The following is a 20,389-nucleotide window of genomic DNA, read 5'->3' on the forward strand; positions in this document are numbered from 1 at the left end:
CTTCCTGGCACTGAAGGCCTTCCTTCCGTCCTTCCAGACCAACTCGCTGCTGATACAGATGGACAATACAACCACTATGTATTACCTCAACAAGCAGGGGGGGGTGGAGATCGCACACTCTGTCGCAGGAGGCGCAGGCGATCTGGCACTGGCTTCTGGCCCGAGGACTGACGATTACGGCCACGCATCTGCCAGGGGTACAGAATGCTCAGGCGGACGCACTGAGCAGGCTGATTCAGGAAAACCACGAATGGGTCATAAACGACGAAGTACTAGGAGAAGTCTTCGCAAGGTGGGGGACTCCAGACGTAGATCTGTTCGCCACCGCCGAAAACAGCAAATGCCGAGACTTCGCATCCAGGTACTACCAGCGGGGGACGCTGGGGAATGCGTTATGGATCGATTGGTCGAACAGCTTTCTGTACGCTTTTCCACCCATTCCCCTGATTCCGGCAGTGCTCATCAAGCTGTCCCAGTCCAGGGCGCGGATGATCCTGATCGCCCCGGAATGGCCCAGACAGTGGTGGTTCACGGACCTACTTCACCGGTCTCTCCTTCCTCACATACGGTTGCCGTGCAGGCCGGACCTTCTCACGAAGTTCGGGGGGCGGATGGTGCACCCCAACCTCTCGTCTTTGAGTTTGGCGGCATGGCTCCTGAAATAGTGCAATATGGCCATCTCAATCTACCAGAAGATTGTATGGACATACTGAAGGAGTCTAAACGGCCTTCCACTAGGACGTCCTATGCCTATAAGTGGAAGAGGTTCTGTATCTGGTGTAAGTCCAAGAACTTTGATCCTACGACATGTAAAGAAGATGTCATCCTTCCGTACCTTTTGCATTTGGCGCAGTCTGGCCTTAATTTCCATTCCATTAAGGTTCATCTGGCTGCTTTGACTGCTTACAGGAAATGCCCTTCACAGACTTCCTTCTTTCAGATCCCTGTGGTCAAGGATTTTTTGGAAGGCTTGAAGAAAGTGTTTCCTCCTGTCAGACTTCCCTCGCCTTCCTGGGACTTGAATGTGGTGCTGTCCAGACTGATGAAGGAGCCTTTTGAACCCATTCACAAGGCTTCATTGCAGCACCTATCCTGGAAGGCGGCGTTCCTAGTTGCCATTACATCGGCCCGCAGGGTGAGTGAACTTCAGGCATTATGTTGTCAAGAACCTTATACTGTATTTCATGCTGCTAAGGTTGTGATGCGTACTCACCCTAAATTTCTTCCTAAGGTTATCTCTGATTTTCATGTCAACCAGACCATAACTTTACCTACGTTCTTTCAGAATCCCTCTTCGCCAGCGGAAAGGTCTCTCCATTCCCTGGATGTTCGGAGGGTGTTGAAATTTTATCTGGATAAGACCAAGGATATTCGTAGGTCAGACCAATTGTTTGTTAGTTATGGATCAGTCAGGACCGGTCTCGCGACCTCTAAGCAGTCAATTTCTCGGTGGATTGTGTCCTGTATACAGTTGTGTTACCAAAAGGCTAATAAGACCTTAGGGGGTAAACCTAAGGCTCATTCCACCAGGGGCAAAGCTGCCACGACGGCTTTGCTGCGTAATGTTCCGATTGCGGAAATCTGCAAGGCGGCCACTTGGAAGTCGGTCCATACCTTTGCTGCGCATTACTGTCTGGACACGGATGCCAGGGCAGATGCTCAGGCTGGGCAGGCTTCGCTGCGAAATTTGTTCGCACAGTAGTGGTATTGTCTTGTGTGTTCTCCACCGCCGTTGTTGTGTGGGGATGGGCTTGCCATTCTATTCACTAGATTATGACTATACACAGAGATCCCCTACTACAGAAGGAGTAGTTTCTTTTCTGTAACTCCAGTTCTGTAGTAGGGGTATCTCTGTGATAGTCATAAGCGCCCGCCCTCCTCCCCGGTGGAGAGATGAATATTCATGTAAGGAATGCTACAGGTCTGGCGTGCTACGCCTTCAAAAAGAACTGAAAGTAAAAGGGACCTCCTGTGCATTCTGGGATACTGGGAAAGTTCTGGAAAGTTTTCTTAAAGGCACAGTATCCTGTTCTGAGCCACATAATGGCAGCCTATGGGGCTTGTCTGTCCATTCCTTCCTCTCTATCATTCCAGAGGCTTTTGCTGGGAGAGGCAGGGTGTTTTTTCCCTTGTGGAGAAAAGTTGGACAGGCAGTGCTGTTTGTGGATGTTGGTGGAATTCTAGTTGAAGTACTGGACAGTGTAGCCTGTGGGTATAGGCTGCATTATCTGTCTTTAAATTAAATTCTCTCTTAAAGGTGGATGCAGGTCTGCATGATTTGACACCTTAAGAGATTATTTTGTATTGCTCCGGGGTCCCCGCACATGGGCGGGACTATTCACTAGATTATGACTATCACAGAGATACCCCTACTACAGAACTGGAGTTACAGAAAAGAAACTACTCCATATCTCTTACACGAGAAACAAGACTGTTCAATAAATACTTTTATTGAAACACCCGTCTATTCTTTCTGTGTAAACTCTGAAGAAACTAAGCATGCACGATTAGCTGATTGAAACTGTTATCTGTTGTTTCCACGATTCTGATACTAAAGGGAAACATAGTTGTCATGTTTATGCGGTTGCCAGAAACTACTTCCTTCTTGTTTACAAGGAGTTTCTAGTGGCCCCTGAGTTAGCTGGTACAAATGAATTAAGTTTAATATACTCGATAGGGGCATACTGTCCTCAGTCTTATGCCAAATCTATAGTGTATATTAATCCAATGCGCAGAGCCTATTAGGGAAATAGGAACTACACTAAATGGCGCCCAAACGTTTGGTAAGGCACTAATTTAACGCTAGATACTGAGTAACTCAGTCATGCTTTTCTCAGAGTTCCTTACTCACATACTCCATAAGACGTCTGGAGTGGGTAGGGTTAAGTATCCACCAAAGCTGAATAGGACAGAAATCCTATATATGAGCAATTTGGTTTGTTCAACGTTGAAGGATACAGTGTTCCAAAATATTGTGCAACTTATCTTTGTTTCCTTGAAACTTGTTCTACATTTTTCAAAAACAATGTCCCAGAACGGGGATAATGTTGGGACTGATCCAATCGTAACCGCTTTTAATTTATCAGGTGTAAATGAAACCGATGAGGGTGTTATAAACATCCCTCCAAACTTAAGGAGAGCCTTCACTCTAAAACTTATAAATCACGGCCGAACGCCAAGAGGTGGTAGAGCAGTTTTCGTGATAGAGGCGCACACATCTTTTCAGACAGAGGTATTCTATTCATGATTTGTATTTCCAGAATCAAATCCAGTAACAAAAGTATTTCACGTCTTTAAAGAAGGTGAACCACCTGAGGAATATATTCCTTTCGAGGATATTGAAATTCCACTCACATACCAGGAGCATAATCTCTGGTTTAAAGGCGCCCTAAAACATCACAAAAACATTACCAGGCTCGGCCCACTAGGTAGACCAGGAGCAACATGGCCGGTTTTAGCCAGCTACACATCCTGACATCGAAGTGATGTCAGATGAGGAATTACTTACTCAACTACAAGAGTTAATAACAATTTACAGACAATTAGTCCAATATGTCATGCAGACTTAAACAGTCCAACCACCAATAACCATTCCAACTCGAACCCCTCAACAAGTGCATACACTAAAAATTACTCCACAGACTTTACACGCAGTCATGGGTAAAATGCTCACAAAACGTGAACAAATTCCATTCTGGATAGCTAAAAAAAATTACTCAAATCGAAGCAGTATTTCCTAATACTAGCCCTTATGAGAAACACAGAATTCTAACAATCCGTTTACCAATGGAGATCACACCACAACTGGAAGACTGCACCACTTGGGGCACAGTCTTTGCTGCCATCTATACTAAAACACATGGTATTCCGTCAATTGCACTAATGTCCTGAAAGAAATTCAAAACAAATACGGGGCAGAGCGTTCTCTGAATTAAGGTATGAAATTACTGAAAAACTTCAACCAGGTCTCAACAATAATATTATCTAATATTAAAGGGGAGGCAGCATCAGTGGCGATCCGCCAACGCTTAAGGGAATTTGATGTAACAGAACATCAACATGAACTACCCAGAATAATAGAAAAATCTTATGCAGAATTAGGCAGACAGTCTGGGTGGAAAACCTTTGAAGCCAAAACTGTCTGAAGGTCCTGAGAAGGACTCTAATATATTATATTCAAAATCCTACATCTTCTAAAAAGAAGTGGCAAACTAATAAAATTCAAAAGAGAAACGTTCTCAATCCCGAGGTAGGTCTCCTCAAAAGGAGCCCTCTGAAAGGAGGTATAACCTCAGGAATAGGGATACTTTAAGAAAACCTGACAGGTATCAAGATACTGATACACGTTCCTCTCGTACCTTTCAGATATCGTCACAGACATCAGAAAGAAGAGGATGGTCAGATTCAAAGAAGAACGCGTGAAGTCCAAAGACGATCAACACGTTCAGAAAAATAAATCAAAACCTCAATTCACAAAAAAGAAGGTAGCAAGTCTGAAGATCAGACATGCCGAGAATACTGAGAACACAGCTCAAGAACGGAGAATGGGCTTAGACAAGAACTTAATACCACATGGTTTCTGTCATTTAGACCTATCTGGCAAGATTGCATCTTACCTGTTCTGCGCTGCCTGCTTTGCGGTGAAGAATGCGTGCTAGATATATGTCTAACACTCCCATCAGTCATGCCAACGGATATCGATACTCTGCTGGATCCGATAATGGCCCATGCTCTGTGTTGTCCCCAGAGGCGACCAATCCTGATGACGGCATTCGTTGAGATCTCACAGATGCTTCCTGCTGCTGCTGAGGTATGAGATGGATCAACAGGCATACAGGTAACAGACGAGAACATTGCTGCGGCATCCCATGCTGAAGGCAATGCTTCACATCTCTGTGCAGTTAACCTTCTTAACGATGTGTTCCAACTATCACCGACATCGGTAGACAATCTTTTGTCTACAAGAATAGATGATTTCATGTTTTCACCAGACCCATACACTGACTTTGATTCGGCTCACAGTGTACCAGGAAAGCAATGAATTTGGCCTCCATATTTTCAGAAAAGAACTTGGAACTCTTCCTAAAATTGATTTTTTTTCTAAATTTGAAAATACTTGGCAAATCAATCTGCTTATTGTAGAACTATTCATATAGAACGGACTTCTTTGAATACTTCCAGGGACACATTGTCACCTTATTTACCACAATTTCATTTAGTACCATGCTATGAAATGGCTTTGATTTTTTTAATACTTGTCGACCATTTTGTCATATGTATGTATTTCTATCCATTCCTATTGCATTTATTTCCGATATATGCTTAGAGTGAAAAACTGCTTTAAAATGTACAGAACCTTTGCATTACACGTTTTAGCGAAGTTTTTTTTTAATAGACTTCTTTTAGTATGCTTTTACAAATGTTATCTGAAAGAAACACGTTAGTGTTAGATTCCTTACCTTTGAATATCCCCAGGCGTCCGAGTGGGTCTGGAAAGTTTTCGCTAGCAGTACCTCTGCGCGTCAGTAGGTGGCGTCGTGCTTCTCCGTGTCCGTCGCTGGTGTCGTATGCGCCGAGATGACATCACGGAGACTACTTAGGCGCCACCCATGCGCACTGACGTCAGTTCTTTCTTTTTTCGCGCCAGTAAGCGCAGATCCAGTTAGAGCATTTACCTTAGTCACTTTTTGACTATTTTTTTGAGACTTTTTGTCTCCTGCAAGTTTGAGTCTATTCTGGTGCACGTAGGTATGCCTGGTTTTAAGTCTTGTGGGGCCTGCTGTCGCAATATGTCGGTGGCGGACCCCCACGACGTCTGTCTCTACTGCCTGGAGAGCATCCACAAGTCCCGGTCCTTAATGGACTGTCTGGCCATGGCCCCAAAGGCCTTGAGGGAGCGGCGCCGGAAGCTGCTTGAGGTCCAGCACTCGTCCCCGTGCCGTTCACGGTCCAGGGGCTGCTCCAGAGAACGCTCGTGGGGCCACCATCATCGCTCCTCGGGCACCAGATCTTCACCCTCGGATTCGGGTAAGAGACGACACAAAAAGAAGTCGAAGAAGCGTTGTCGCTCTCCGACGTCTCCCCATCGGTCCCCGGATGCGGACAAGGGGGACAGGGGTTCTGGCCCTGCGGCTTCTTCGGAGCCCGGGAGTCCCGCAGCCTACCCACCTTATCCGGGTCCGTCGGCGACTCCCGCACAGGTGCAAGAACTTCTTGCTACCATGGACCGACTGTTTAGGCCTCGGGCTCCCAGCGCCGCAGGATCCTGCACCGCTGGCTCCGGCCACGGCACCACAAGGTCCCGTGCTTCTGGCTCCAGCGCCACCCTCTGCTCCGCTTCTGGCGCCGCAGTGGATGCCACTTGTTCCGCCCCTGCCCAGGTTCCAGGACACTTTTGTCCCTACCAGGGATCCGCATTGGGACACGGCGCCGGTTCAGCCCCGTCCGGTGCCGTTTCCGGCGCAGTTTGTTCCTTCCCCGGTCCCTGCCGCTGCAGTCTGTATCACATACGGCGGAGGTGGAGGACGACTGGGAGGGGTCCGAGGACCCTCTTGCTCGTCAGTGTGACTCTGAGCAGGACTGGGCGGACGAGTTAGAGGAGGCTGGCGGCCTTGATGTTTCCTCTGACCTGGGGTTTGCCTCTGCTCCACCTACCATGGAGGAGGGCGCTTCTTACACGGTGGTGCTCCGTTGGGCAGCTGAGGTCCTCAACCATGATCTCGCAAGCGTGGCCCTAAAAACGAATCTCCTCACGGAGGTGCTCCAGACGGCGTCTGCTTCTTCGGAGCCCCTGCTGCCATTTAATGACGCCCTCACTGATGTCTTACTGGGCACTTGGTTGCGGCCAGCCACAGGGGCCCCTGTGGATAAGAACATCACCCGGCGTCATCACCCGGTGCCGGGTGACCCTGCCTTTCTGACCACTCATCCTTCGCCCGAGAGCCTTTTCATTCAAGCTTCGACGTCCCAGAGTGCCTTTCCCACAGCTCCGCCGGATAAGGACTCTAAGAAGCTGGAGCAGTTTGGCAAGCGGTGTGGTTTGGACACCGCGGACTCACTAGGTAGAGCAATTGCTACGACTGTGGCGCTTCGTCTGGTTGATATCTACCGGGTTCTCGCCAGATGTCCGAAGCTCACTCATGGACATGCCCTTTTCTGGCACTCGCCTGTTTGGCGATAAAGCTGACACTGCGCTGGAGCGTTTTAAGGACTCGCAGGCCACGGCCAAGTCCTTAGGTCTTTCCACGAAAAGCCCAGCCACTCCAGGTTTTTATTCCTTTCGTGGACACGGAAGAGGCACCCAGGCACTGTCCTTCAGCAAGCCTGTGCAGACCCAGCCTCAGCGCGGCCGCGGTTTCCACAGGGGCGGGTCTGGGAATCAGCGTGGGGGTCAGTCCACCTCCTCCCCTGCTGCTTCTGCCTCCAAACCTTCCTAATCCGAGCCTTGGAGGGGCACCCCACGCCAGTGGGTGGCAGGATCCGCCATCACCTCCCCCACTGGTATGCTATCACAGTGGACAAGTGGGTGTTGCAGATCATCTGCAAGGGTTACTGCCTTCCCTTTCAATCCACCCCTCCAGCCATGCCATCTCAGTACCACTGCATGTCGGGGAAACACTTGGCACTTCTCCAGCAGGAAGTCATGGCCCTCTTGGCCAAGGGGGCCATCAAGTGCTTTCCTGGGCCAGAAGTAGGGAGTGGTTGTTATTCCCACTACATTCTGGTCCCCAAGAAGGACAAAGGGGGTCTGCGTCCCATCTTGGATCTCCGGAGCGTCAACCACTTCCTCCGGAAGGAGAAGTTCAAGGTGTTGACTTTGGATCAGGTGTTGTCTGTTCTCGATCCAGGAGACTGGATGGTAGCGTTGGACTTGCAGGACGCCCATTTTCATGTTCCCGTCCTGCCAGCCCACCAGCATTACCTGCAGTTCATGGTAGGCCACGAGCACTTTCAGTTTACCGTGCTGCCCTTTGGCCTTACCAGTGCCCCTCGGGTGTTCACGAAAGTGATGGCGGTGGTCACAGCTCATCTGCGCAGATCGGGGGTCTCAGTCTTCCCCTAGCTAGACGACTGGTTGTTGACGGCGGGCTCGCCCCAAACGGTCATCTCCCACCTCCAGACTACGGCTGACCTTCTACATTTGCTGGGGTTTTCCATCAATATGTCGGTCGAAGTCGCACCCGAGTCCCTCTCAGAAACTCCAATTCATCGGGGCGGTTCTGGATTCCTCGCAGTTTCGGGTCTATCCTCCCGAACTGCGAATCCGGGATATTCAGGCTATGATTCCAATCTTTCAGCCTCTCTCCCGGGTTTCAATCAGAATGACCGTCCGGCTCCTGGGCCTGATGGGCTCCTGCATCCTGCTAGTGCAACATGCCAGATGGCATATGCGGGCTCTGCAGTGGGACCTTAAGTTTCAGTTGGCACAGCATCAGGGCAACCTGTCTGATCACGTCCGGATCTCGGTGGGCACTGCCCGTCAATTGAAGTGGTGGCTCACGAATCGCGATTGGGTCAATGGCAGATCCCTCTCCCTTCCCCAACTGGAGTTCACAGTGGTGACTTGATGCGTCCCTCCTGGGATGGTGTGGCCACATGGGAGAGGTGGAGATCAGAGGCCTCTGGTTTCCGGCAGAATACCGGCTCCTTATCAACCTTCTGGAGCTGCGGGCGATCCGACGTGCTCTGAAAGCCTTCCCTCTGTCCGGGGACAGGTAGTGCAGGTGTTCACGGATAACACCACCGCCATGTGGTATTGCAACAAACAGGGCGGGGTGGGGTCGTGGACCCTATGTCAGGAGGTTCTGTGCCTCTGGATATGGCTGGAACATCGGAGCATGTCTCTGGTGGTTCAACACCTGGCAGGCTTCCTGAACGCCGGGGCGGACAAACTCAGCCGCAGATGCATGTTGGATCACAAATGGCATCTGACCTCGGACGTGGTGCAACGTCTTTCTGCAGTGGGGAGAGCCTTGGTTAGATCTATTCGCCACCGAAGAGAATGCGCAATATCCTCAATTCTGCGCGTTGGAATTTCCAAGGCGGCACTCGCTCGGAGGCGCTTTTTGTCGCAAGTGGATTTGCGGTCTCTTCTACGCCTTTCTGCCTATACCACTTCTGCCCAGAGTGCTGAAGAAGATCAGGCGCGACCGGGCCCAAGTCATTCTTGTGGCTCCAGATTGGGCAAGAAGAGTATGGTATTCCGAGCTACTCAGTCTGGCAATCTGTCCTCTGATCCGACTGCCTCTTCAGGAGGATCTTCTGTCGCAACAGCAGTGGACGGTCCTTCACCCGAATCTGTCCAGCCTCCACCTCCATGCCTGGAGATTGAGCGGCGACAGTTGACAGCTTTTGACCTTACTGCCGAAGTCTGTGATGTTATTTTGGCAGCCTGGCATCCCTCCACTAAAACGGTATACGCTTGCAGGTGGAATACATTTGTGGCATGGTGCACAGCGAAGGCTTCCAGATCAGCCTTCTCTTTTCAAGTCCCCTGTTGTTGGTCGTTTCTTGAAAGGCATGACACACACGTCCCCTCCGGTCCCCCTTTAACATGCCTCAGTGGGACTTGAATCTTGTGTTGACTTTTATGATGTGCGCTCCCTTTGAGCCACTTCACAACTGTCCTTTACGTCTTCCCACCTTGAAGACTGCTTTCCTGGTTGCTATCACCCCTGCCAGAAGAGTGAGTGAGCTCCAGGCTCTTTCTTCTAAACCTCCTTTCCTTTTTGTTCATCAGGACAAGGTGGTGTTAAGGACCCGTCCTTCTTTTCTCCCCAAGGTTGTCACGCCCTTCCACATCGGGCAGACCATCACTTTGCCCACCTTCTTTCCGCCTCCTTTGAAAGAGGAAGAGAGGCTCCACCGTCTGGACCCAAAACGTGCGCCCTCGTTCTATCACAGCAGTTCCGGGTGGATGATCAACTCTTTGTTGGCTACGTGGGCGCCAAGAAAGGTCGGGCTGTGCACAAACGAACCATCTCTCGGTGGGTCGTTCTGTGTATTAAAGCCTGTTACTCCTTGGCTAAAAAGGAGCCTCCTGTGGGGCTGCATGCCCATTCTACTCTGGCGACGGCAGCCACTACCGCTCTGGGACGGGGAGTCCCTTTGCAGGATATCTGTCAGGCAGCTTCATGGTCCTCGCTGCATACCTTTACCAAGCATTATTGCCTAGACAGCCAAGTCCAGAGAGACGGCTTCTTTGGCCGTTCTGTTCTCCAGGACTTTCTGGTGTGATCTTGGTTCGCAGACCGACCACCGGGGTTGGTATTGCTGGGGTATCTAATCTAAGGTAAGGAATCTAACACTAACGTGTTTCTTTCAGATGAACAAGTTACTTACCTTCGGTAACGATATATCTGTAAGAAACATTAGTTAGTGTTAGATTCCTTACTGCCCCGCCCATCCTCCCCCTTCTGCGAACTGATTTCTTGGGTTAAGGTTATTCCTTTTAGGACCCTAGTTTTATGCACCAGTGGTCAGTGTCTTGCATGGCTCTGCGTTCCTGGCGTGGAAAGTTGTGTACAGAACTGACGTCAGCGCGCATGGGTGGCGCCTAAGTAGTCTCCGTGATGTCATCTCGGCGCATATGACGCCTGCGACGGACGCGGAGCCGCACGACGCCACCTACTGACGCGCAGAGGTACTGCTAGAGAAAACTTTCCAGATCCATTCTGACGCCTGGGGATATTCTAAGGTAAGGAATCTAACACTAACTAATGTTCCTTCCAGATATATTGTTACCGAAGGTAAGTAACTTGTTCTTTAGCAACATGTGGTACTCAGTTTAATGTTTAGCATTTTATGTTTAGCATTTAGTATTGTCGTTCATTCGAAAGTGGAGTGGGTGTTGTATTCCGCTTTAGGTGTCGGTATATAGGTTTTCATGAAACATGTCCTTATATAGCCACAATTCGCATTGCCCTTATATAGGCATAAGATCCCAGTCCTTATTTAGGTATTAGCCATGCTATCCAAATACAGGCATGGTCACCTATCTCCGTCCACCCCAACATCACAACCAGTTCTTAGAAACCAGACCCTTAAGCTCTTGGTAGTTTCCCTAGCCCAGGATTTTTGATTTCTCCAAGAACTCATTTATTATGCATGAACCGCTATTCCTTAAGGGTTCATTCCTGACGTCTTCCTCTGCCCGACTTTACGTCAATGCTAACATTCCAAGGCACCTACCAGGTATAAATATACCTTCCCTTGCCCAAGCAAGTAGGAGGAGACCTCGACTTTAGAGGAGCCCGTGTCCCTGTCTGACTCACTGACAGAGACGCTGTCATCCCGGCTCGCAGAGAATCCAGCTTCCATTGTTCTGACTCCCTTCTCGGGGTGTTAGAGTTCGAGACCCAGAAACAGATTCCCACCTCTCTCGTTCTCAAGGCTGACTCAAAGCTGACTATAACCTAGAGGGACTCTTGGCATACTAGACTTAGCATACTATACTAAACTATAGAATAACATCCTATAGAATACAGCGCCTACTTCTTGCATAGTACTACACTTAGGTTAGGTACACTGGGGTAGAACTAGTTAGAGAAGCATCTTATGAGTACTCGCATTTTTAGCCTATGTTAAAGGAATGTGGAACAGACGAAACGTCTCCTTTATTAGTGTATATGCACCACCCAGGCACCAAATGCAGACACTGGATTAGCTTGCAGCAATTCTGTTAGAGGCGGGTTCTGACACACACATTATCAAGGGTGACTTCAATGACGTGATGGATCCCACAATTGACAGTACAACTGTCACAACGAGAGATCCCAAAGAGACGCCGCTTGCACGGTTCGCAGAGACATTAACACTTAGACATATGGCGTAGGCAGCATCCCCAGACTAGAGCTAATTCCTTTTACTCAGGTGCCCACAAAGCCTTTTCAAGGATAGATTACATATTCACCCCTGTGGATGAACTGGGGGGGATAAATGAGGCAGAATTTTTAGCAAGAGGCATCTCGAATCACTCGCCCTTGTGGCTCACAGTGGGCACCCGTACGCACTGGCAGAACAGGGAATGGAAGCTCAACTCTTGAGAATTAAAGGATTCTCGGGTCGCAGGGGAACTCAGGACAGACACAGAGCTATACTTTAGTGAGAATGAGGGGTCGGTAGACTCTGCCATTACACTGTGGGAGGCATACAAACCCGTATTACGGGATAGGTTGCAAAACATTATAGCTCATAAAAAACGGAAAGAGGAAGAAGAGATCACCGGGATTGAAACCCGATTAATGCAGCTCGAAACACAGGCAAGTACGGGTAAAGACCCCTCCCTGCTACGCAGTCTACAACTTCTTAGGAACATTTCACACTGGCTAGAAAAGATGTGCAACACGCTATACAAGCCATGCACCGGCGACTGTACGACGCAGGTGACAAGACTGGTAGACTGTATGAGAAAGTGCCCTCTTTCTTCCATGGTATGCCACCACTTTTTGCTGAATTGTTGATGTGCTTTGACTGAGTGTGCCCTGGGCTCCTGCCAATCAGGTACCCAGGGCCTGTGTTCCTTCCCTAAAACTGCATTGAAGCCTAAACCCAATTGGCAGCTCTGGCCACGTCAACCCCTGGTAAATGGTACCATAGGTACCCAGAGCACTGTGACCTGAGAAGGCCCCTGAGGACTGCAGCACTTATTGTGCCACCCTTAGAGGCCCTGTACCCCGACACACACACACACTGCCTTTGCAGGCTGAGTGCAGAACAAACCAAAGGGTTCAGAACATAACAAGGAGTCGGCATGGCACACATGCCTGTGTGCCATGCCCGCAAACCACTGCCCTGGCATACATCAGTCAACCCTCTAGCTGGGTGTCCTATGCCAGTGGTGAGGGTACAGGTGCATGAACCCTGTACCCCTACACTGCCCAGGTCCATTCCTGGGCCCTGTAAGTGCAGTGCTGCCATTAAAAGTATATCGTGCTGGGACGTTGTCATTACGAACTCCACAGCACCATAATGGCTACACTGAAGACTGGGAAGTTTGGTATCAAACTTCTCAGCACATTAGACCCACGCTGATGCCAGTGTGGGATTTAATGTAAAATGCACATCAGAGGGCATCTTAGAGATGCCCCCTGAAAAACGACCAACTACCAGTGACCTGACTGAGTGACTGTGCAGGCTGCCACCACCAGACATTTTTCTGGACCCCTGGGTCGAGAGCCTGCTGCTCTCGGGGGCCTGAAACAATGCACATCCTGGGACGAGGTGCTAAGCCCCCTCCCCCAGGATGGGCATGGTTCACGAAGGAGAAGCTTCAAAGGCATGCCGCCTCTGTGAGCCTCTCCAGACCATTTGCTGCTTTCAGCAACTGGTCTCCACTGGTTCTATTGCCCGCTTTGGGCGGGAGAACCGGCGGGAAAAACAAGTGAGGAAGAGAGGTGTGCCCACCGCCACCCCTAAGATGGGGGAGGCGAGGTGAAGCACAACCTCGAGTCCCCGCCATCTTGAGGATGGGAGGACCCAACCAACGAGGGTCAGGCTCCTGCCCCCCTCCCACTGGAGAGTTGCAGAATAGGGGGTGTACCCACCCCAGGGAAGGGACCCATTGGTCCCTGCTCTTTACCTTCCTGTAACGTGTCAGAAACTGGCTCTATATATACTGCACCAAAGTGAGGTACAGTGTGTATAGAGTCCAAGAGTCTCCAGAGGTTTGACAGAGGTTAAAGTTAGATAGAACCTTACTCTCTAAAGTGGTAGCTTGGTCGAGCAGTAAGGCAGTATCAGAGGACAGTGTAAAGCATTTAATGTACACAGTCAGCAAATGGTCTCACACACTCAAGAACTGAACTCTAGGCCAAATTTTTTGTATAAAAAATATGTTTTATTTCTAGAACCAAGCAAGCCTGGTACAGGTAAGCATATAAATACTTTGCAGTAGTAATCTACTTGTTTGAACACAGTTCAGAATTGCAGTATAACTGGTACTGGTTTTGATTACAGGTTTAAGAAGACAGTTTGCAACACATTGCAGGTATAGTACATTCAATAGAGTGGGCTTTTTAAGTAAAATGCAGTTAATTACTTTTCAGATTACTTTTCTAACCACAGGACTGGATCCTAGATTCAGCCCTGGGGCATTTCCTGAAAACAGGTGAGTAACTGCGTTTTTTTTTAAAGGTAAGACTTTTAAAGAATATTATTGCATTTCAAAAGTTGACACTTGGAAACTTTTTCACAAAGAACCCCCAATGTTATCCTATGGAAGGAAATTCAATTCACAGGTAAGTTACTTTATAGTTACTTTTCTTACTCAGTGCTGGACACCTGGGTTCAGCACTGGGACCTTTCCTGCAAACAGTTGAGAAAATTCGGTTAGGTTATTTGTGCGATTTATAAGGAATATTCTTAGTTTTCAAAAGTCGACACTTAAAAACTTTTTGGGAGAAACAGTGTCGATGTTATCCTATGAGGAAAAGTGAGTTATCGGTCTCGAGGAATGTAATCGGTCTTTTGAGTTAAGGTTCTGGGGTTAGACTCGGGGGTCTATGGGTCAGTGATGCACTGTTGTTGCACCCCAAGTGGCACTCGGGCCCAATGTTATCCTATGGAGGATAGGGGCGCTCCGGTTGGTGGCGGCTGGCAAGCAGGTCACGGGGTTGTGGGAGCAAAGCTCCTAGGGTTAAGCTCAGGGCAAGTTGGGGGCCAAGTTAGCACCAAAGGGGCACCTCAGCGGCGCTAGGGCAGCCTGGTGCATGGTGCTGTTTTGAGGTTGGGTGCCCTGTTGAATTCAATGGAGATTATCGGTTTTGGTTTTCAGCTGCAGGCTCGGTCCAGGAAGACTTCCGGGAGGAACCAACAGCTGAGCAGGTAAGTTGGAGGGCTCGGGGACCTAGGTGCACCTCGGGTTCTTTTCTCCAAGGCGCAGGGCGGCCGGATGCAGGGGTGTCTTTTGAGGTCGGATTTCACCTTACCGGGCCACTCTCGGTTGGTGGGGTCTCTGTGCAGAGGCTGCAGGCGACGTCGGGGAGTCCTGGAGGGGTCAACCCACGGTGGACTCGGATTCTGGAGTGCTGAGGGACCTCACTGGGACCAGTGGGCCACTCAAACTCGGGCCCTTGGCGACGGGTGCAGTGGTAGTTCCAGGTGTCGGGTTTCTTTGTTCTCAGCAGGCTCAGAGTCTGTTTTCGGAGTTTCTTTTCAACGGGGCTGCTTTTCACAGGAGAGCCGGTCTTTATTGAAGGCAGTCAGGGGTTCTGGAGGTCGCTAACTGCAGGACAAGACAATTTTTGACTCAGGATCTCTGGAAACTGCAGACAGGCCGGTAGGGCTGGGGCCAAGTCAGTTGTTCTCTGCAGTCTCGTCTGCTGGGCGTCTTCTTTCATCCTTTTTAGGTCTCACCTGAGCCAGCGCTTATAGCGCTTCTCTGGCGAGAGTTATAGTAAGCGGGTTTTGGAAGTGCTAACCTAGTGGCTTTTTTCAGGCCTCCAGCTTGCGTTGGCGATGTCGTGCCCGCGCACAGCTGCTATCCTGGTTTCTAGCATTCCTTTCCTCGCATGGCCGGCTTTCCTCCCCCTCTCTCACCCGCTCCTCCCCCTCCCTTACTGCACGGAAGGTCGGTTGTGTTTCTAATCTTAGACCACTTTCATTCTCTGCCTCTGCTAATTACTTTCGCGGCGCCGCGATGTAATGCTGCTCTGGTCTGTCTCATTCTCTCACGCTATCTCGTTCTGCCTCAGATCAGACTTTTCTCTTCGAGGTCTCTCGTGAAATCTCCGTTGTAACTCGCTCACATCTGTCTCCCTTGTTTATTTATTTAATTGCGCGCCACACAACTCCCGGCCGGGTCGCGCTTGTTGCTTTACTTGTATTCAAAAGTGATTTTAAAACGGGGTAATTCGTTTGTTAATGCAGTGACCACCGATTTTAAACTGTGTAATAAAATAAAACTTTTATTATTTTTACACCAGCAGCTCCGGGATGATGTCGTGCCAAAGACAGCCGGTAGTATTTTTTTCTTTTTCCAAGCATGTCATGTCTACCTCGGTTCCCTTTATATCCAATGCGGTCACGCTCTGTTAATGGTATATTGCCAGGCTCCGAAGATTGAGTTCAAGCCTGTTAATTTTTTGCAGGGCCTCTAAAGTACCCAGGTGGGCTGGTGACTCTTGCCTGCTGTCTGCCCTACTTCTGCAGGAATGGCGCTGTATGCAAACCACGCACACATGAACAGAACTGCTCCTAGGTGCTGCGGTAGATCGGTATGTCAAGTTTAATATCGCCACGGATATTTGTGAGAAGTTGGCCTGGCATATGCTGTCCACTAGTTATAGGGGACACCTTGCACCAGTCCAATTCGACTCTTAAGGTGATAGGTTAAAAGACAACCTTTAAAGAAAGCTAGTGGTAGCTGTGGAGAGCAACCTTCAGGCTAAGTCTTGAAGGAGTGTTAAGCTTATTGTTTTACCATAGATAACCTCTTGAATAACCAAATGAAAGAGTAGTCCACACAGGTATATATATATAAACTATATGTATTTATTATAAGAATAATCCCACTAGTCTCTTTATGAAACTGGAGGTAAAGATACAATTCAAACAAGCAATGATAGTTACAATAAATAGCACTGGAATCATAGGGCCCCAGGGGGGGGGACCAAACCATATATTAAAAAAGTGGTATAAGAACCACGGCAATTCTACAGACAGTGCCTAGGGCACTTAGGGTCGCTGGCCCCTTACGAAACCACCCAAGGTAGTGAGGAAGGGGACCCACGGGAGACACGTGCAGTGGTATAAACTACTGTCGGAATCTCTATTAAACCCTATGGAGAATGTCGCGGTTGGAAATTGCAAGAATCTAAACACTTCTAGCAGGAGTTCAAGATCAGCAGCTTAGAGTTAAGCTCTTGGAGGGCCCACACCCACGACAGTACCGAGGTACCACTGTTACCTGCCCCAGGGAAGCCGGGTGCATAGGTCGTTTTCGATGTCGGGTCGCGATCTCGTTTTCAATGGAAAAAGGTGAAGAACTGCTGCTGGCGTGAAGCGATGTCGTGTTGATTGAAGATGTAGATCTTGAAGGTAAGGAACTGAAAGCAGAGGGGACAGTCTGGGTCATGGCACAGTGACCAGGGGGCTCAGGAGAAAGAGCCCTTCAATGTCCGGTGCTTCCAGGTGGAAGATGGGTAGCTTGGATCAGCAGCCACGGGGTCCAGGAGGCTTCAAGGAAGGCCAGCTTCTGGAGGGCGACTGTCCCACGAAGGATGAAGGCCGCTGCGGTGTTAGTGTCCGGATTGGATCTACTAAACCTTGGCAACCGCAACCCACGCAAGGATCAAAAAACAGCTACGGTGCAGACCCACGAGGTCTGAGCAAGGTCTCCAGCGAGGAGACTGTAGAGCAGGCCTGGAGCAACCAGGGGAGCCCTTTAAAGTAAAGATTGACCTCCGCTAGGGCCCACCAGTCGAGAGACAAGGGACCGCGGGAGGCGGCAATTTGGAGTGCGTAAAGATGAGCCCACGGGTCGCCGGAGCAGGCTGGAGCGTTGTCCTTTGGCACAAGTAATGCTGAGAGGTTGGCTCAATAATGGGCCAAAGCACAACTTCCCCACTGGTCGGGGTCGTGTGCTGTGCAAGAGGTGGCCGGTGTCCTGGGGTATTGGGGATCTCTGCACCCAAGGAGTCCACGGTGCTGAGCTTTGCTGTGCACACTCACTGGCCTCTGGGATGCTTGGAAATCGACCTCAGGGTAGGCAGAAGTCTTCGATGTCCGTAGGAGCAGCGGAGTTCCAACCGGGTCACTTGCAGTGTTTCAGGTGCCTGCCCAGCAGGGGGGTAACTCCTTTACCCCAAGGGAGATTTCTTCATTCAGCTGTGCGGCAGCAATTCGAAGGTTCAAGTCTGTGAAGTCCAAGATTAATCTGAGGCTCTGGGGACCCTGCACCCACCTTTAACCAGAGATTAGGGGAGTGTCTGAATCAGAGCCCACCAATGAGAGTTCAGGCGGGAAAGGGTGGCTACACCCTCTCCCCTTTGTGTGTTTTCCCGCCTGGGCAGGGGACAGGATGCCCCTGAACCGGTTTGAGGCGGTGTATGCAGAAGTAGGCACTGGAGAAGCCTACGTGCAAGTCTGAAAGACATCCTATGGTGCACCCACCCAGTTCCAATCCACATAGTCTGTCTGGGGAGGTGGGAGCACCTCCCTGCAACAAGATCCCTATTGTCCATCAGTGTGGGTTTAATGTGCTTAGACGTTTGATACCAAACTTCCCAGTCTTCAGTGTAGCCATTATGATATTGTGGAGTTCGTAATGACAAACTCCCAGCACCATATACTCTTAATGGCAGCACTGCACTTACAGTGCCCAGCTAGAGGGGTGACTGATGTATGCTAGGGCAGTGGTTTGTGGGCATGGCACACACTGTGCCATGTCGACTCTTCACTTTGTTCTGGAGCCGCACAATAGGAGCACTGCTGTGAAGCAATTTCTGGATTCAGTCTGGAACTTGGAAGAGATTCGAAGGTGTAGAATCTGGAGTTAGAATTTCCACCAAAAAGAGCGTTAATACTGGTTAGTAATTTATTTTGTCTCACAGTACTGTCACAAATAAAAGATCGCCCTTGTAAATACAGCCAGGTGATATCATTTTTAAATATTCGTGTGTTCTTTTCTTTAGTGTGGACTTTGATAAGGATTGTGAGGACCCAGAATATCGTCCACTCCATTTGCAGAGGGATCAGGATGAGGAGGTATGCATTACTGAGATGTCGCCATTCAAGTTTACACCCTACTTACTTAACTCCATGTCCTGATAATCTGATAGAGACATCTAGCCGCAGATAGTTTTGACCCAGGGTCATTTTACATATTGTCTCTAATAGATGCTCTATTGTGCACTCAGTTTCTTTGTCAGAAGGAGTAGTTTTGGGAGATGAAATGCTCTATAGCTTGGATTTGTGATGTGGGTTTCCACAAAAATTCACTTTATACTTCCCAGTTCAATCTTTATGAATTAGGGAAGAATTGTGTTTAACGAGCACTGTGGACTGATGCAGGGTCTGGCTGTGGGCTGAGTCCTGTGCTCAAAGCTTGCCTCACCTGGCCAAGGTCTGCGTGTGCACAGCTAGTTCTATGCAACAGTACTGGTGCAGGACCTGTTGCAAATGACCAAAAGTCATACCACCGATGCAGTTATTACATGTTTTTTTAAAGGTGTTTGAGATTAATTTTATTGAAGGTATTTGAAGCATCCTTTCCTAGTACCTCCCATGACCTTTAACAGTATGGTACTGAAAATAACAAAGAATACTTGTACCAGAATGTTTGATAAGGCTTGCTGGTGTGTCTTATAAATAGGCTGTCCTGTTTTTAGTGTTTGTTTTATGTGGATATCAGTGGTGATGTCTCAGTATTTTCCAAAAATTTAAAAAATCTGTGCTTATCATTGTTTATTCAGCTGCCAGCCCCCAAAATAGACAACAACTGTGATTTTCCACTGTTTACACAATATGTTGTTCTTTTGCAGTGATTGTTATAAAGCACATATTTAATTTAAAGGAGAAGTAATGCAGGAGATGTAGTTTCTCTCCATTGAGTGTGTGTCCACTGAACCTATGCTACATAGTTTTAAGCATGGACGTCTGTTTTGCTTTGTCACTCATCTCATTAACTCTCATACTCTCAGCACTCTCTCTGCTTTGCTAGACTATTAATGAATTTAAAAAGTAGGAGTACTGTATTCCAATATTTTAATAAACAAATTACTGTACACAGTTAGGGGTAATTCACCTACTCCTTACTGAATATTATGACATTGTAGGGGTGGTTAACCCTGCCAACAGCATAGTGCCTTGAGAAACGTGTTATATTTAAAATTACCACAGGTTAATTTATAGCCCTACATTCTAAGGCACCTGAAACTTTATGCTTTAAGCATGCTCTCCACTGTTTTTCTGCACTCTTTGATGCCTCACTATATTAAGGGAGCGCTGCTGTTGTGAGGACATTCATAGCTGCCTAGTGTCCCCATGGCACATACCTCATTTTACGTCAGTCCAGACCTTTTACAGAGGTCACATTGTGCTCTGAGATTTGCATATTTTGCTATTAAAATTGTAAGTATGGCCTCAAACACCCCTGCAGTAAATTGCAGTTGGGTATAAAGCCAAAATTAGTAGATGGTATTGCACATAACATTGGGATACGGTAGCATCCCTCCCACAGAGGACAATTAAATCAGGATGTAAAGTAAAGTAACTTTGAAGATTATTTAAAAATAGATGCACAGCAAGCCACCTGCAACGCTGTCATCCAGCATGTAAATAATACCTGAAGCATTTTTAAACGACAGCGCTCTGACACTCAAGCATGCCTAAGGAATTCTGGACATTAGTAGAAGTGAACTGTGCTGACTGATATGCAAATACTACAGAC

The 20,389-nt window shown here is 48.6% G+C and overlaps 1 protein-coding gene across 3 annotated transcripts in view; it reads left to right on the top strand.

The window, feature by feature from the left end:
- Window positions 1-20,389, top strand: part of LOC146871825 (ATP-dependent chromatin remodeler CHD8-like) — a 3,469,548-nt gene that overhangs the window by 2,668,103 nt on the left and 781,056 nt on the right. For all 3 annotated transcript variants that reach the window (XM_085651762.1, XM_085651758.1, XM_085651757.1), the window contains one exon: window positions 18,633-18,705. In XM_085651762.1, coding sequence (XP_085507888.1) covers window positions 18,633-18,705 — 73 coding nt within the window. The remainder of the gene's footprint in view (window positions 1-18,632; window positions 18,706-20,389) is intronic.

Source organism: Triturus cristatus, chromosome 1_1 (genome assembly GCF_964204655.1).
Source record: "Triturus cristatus chromosome 1_1, aTriCri1.1, whole genome shotgun sequence".
In the NCBI taxonomy this organism is placed as follows: Eukaryota; Metazoa; Chordata; class Amphibia; order Caudata; family Salamandridae; genus Triturus; species Triturus cristatus.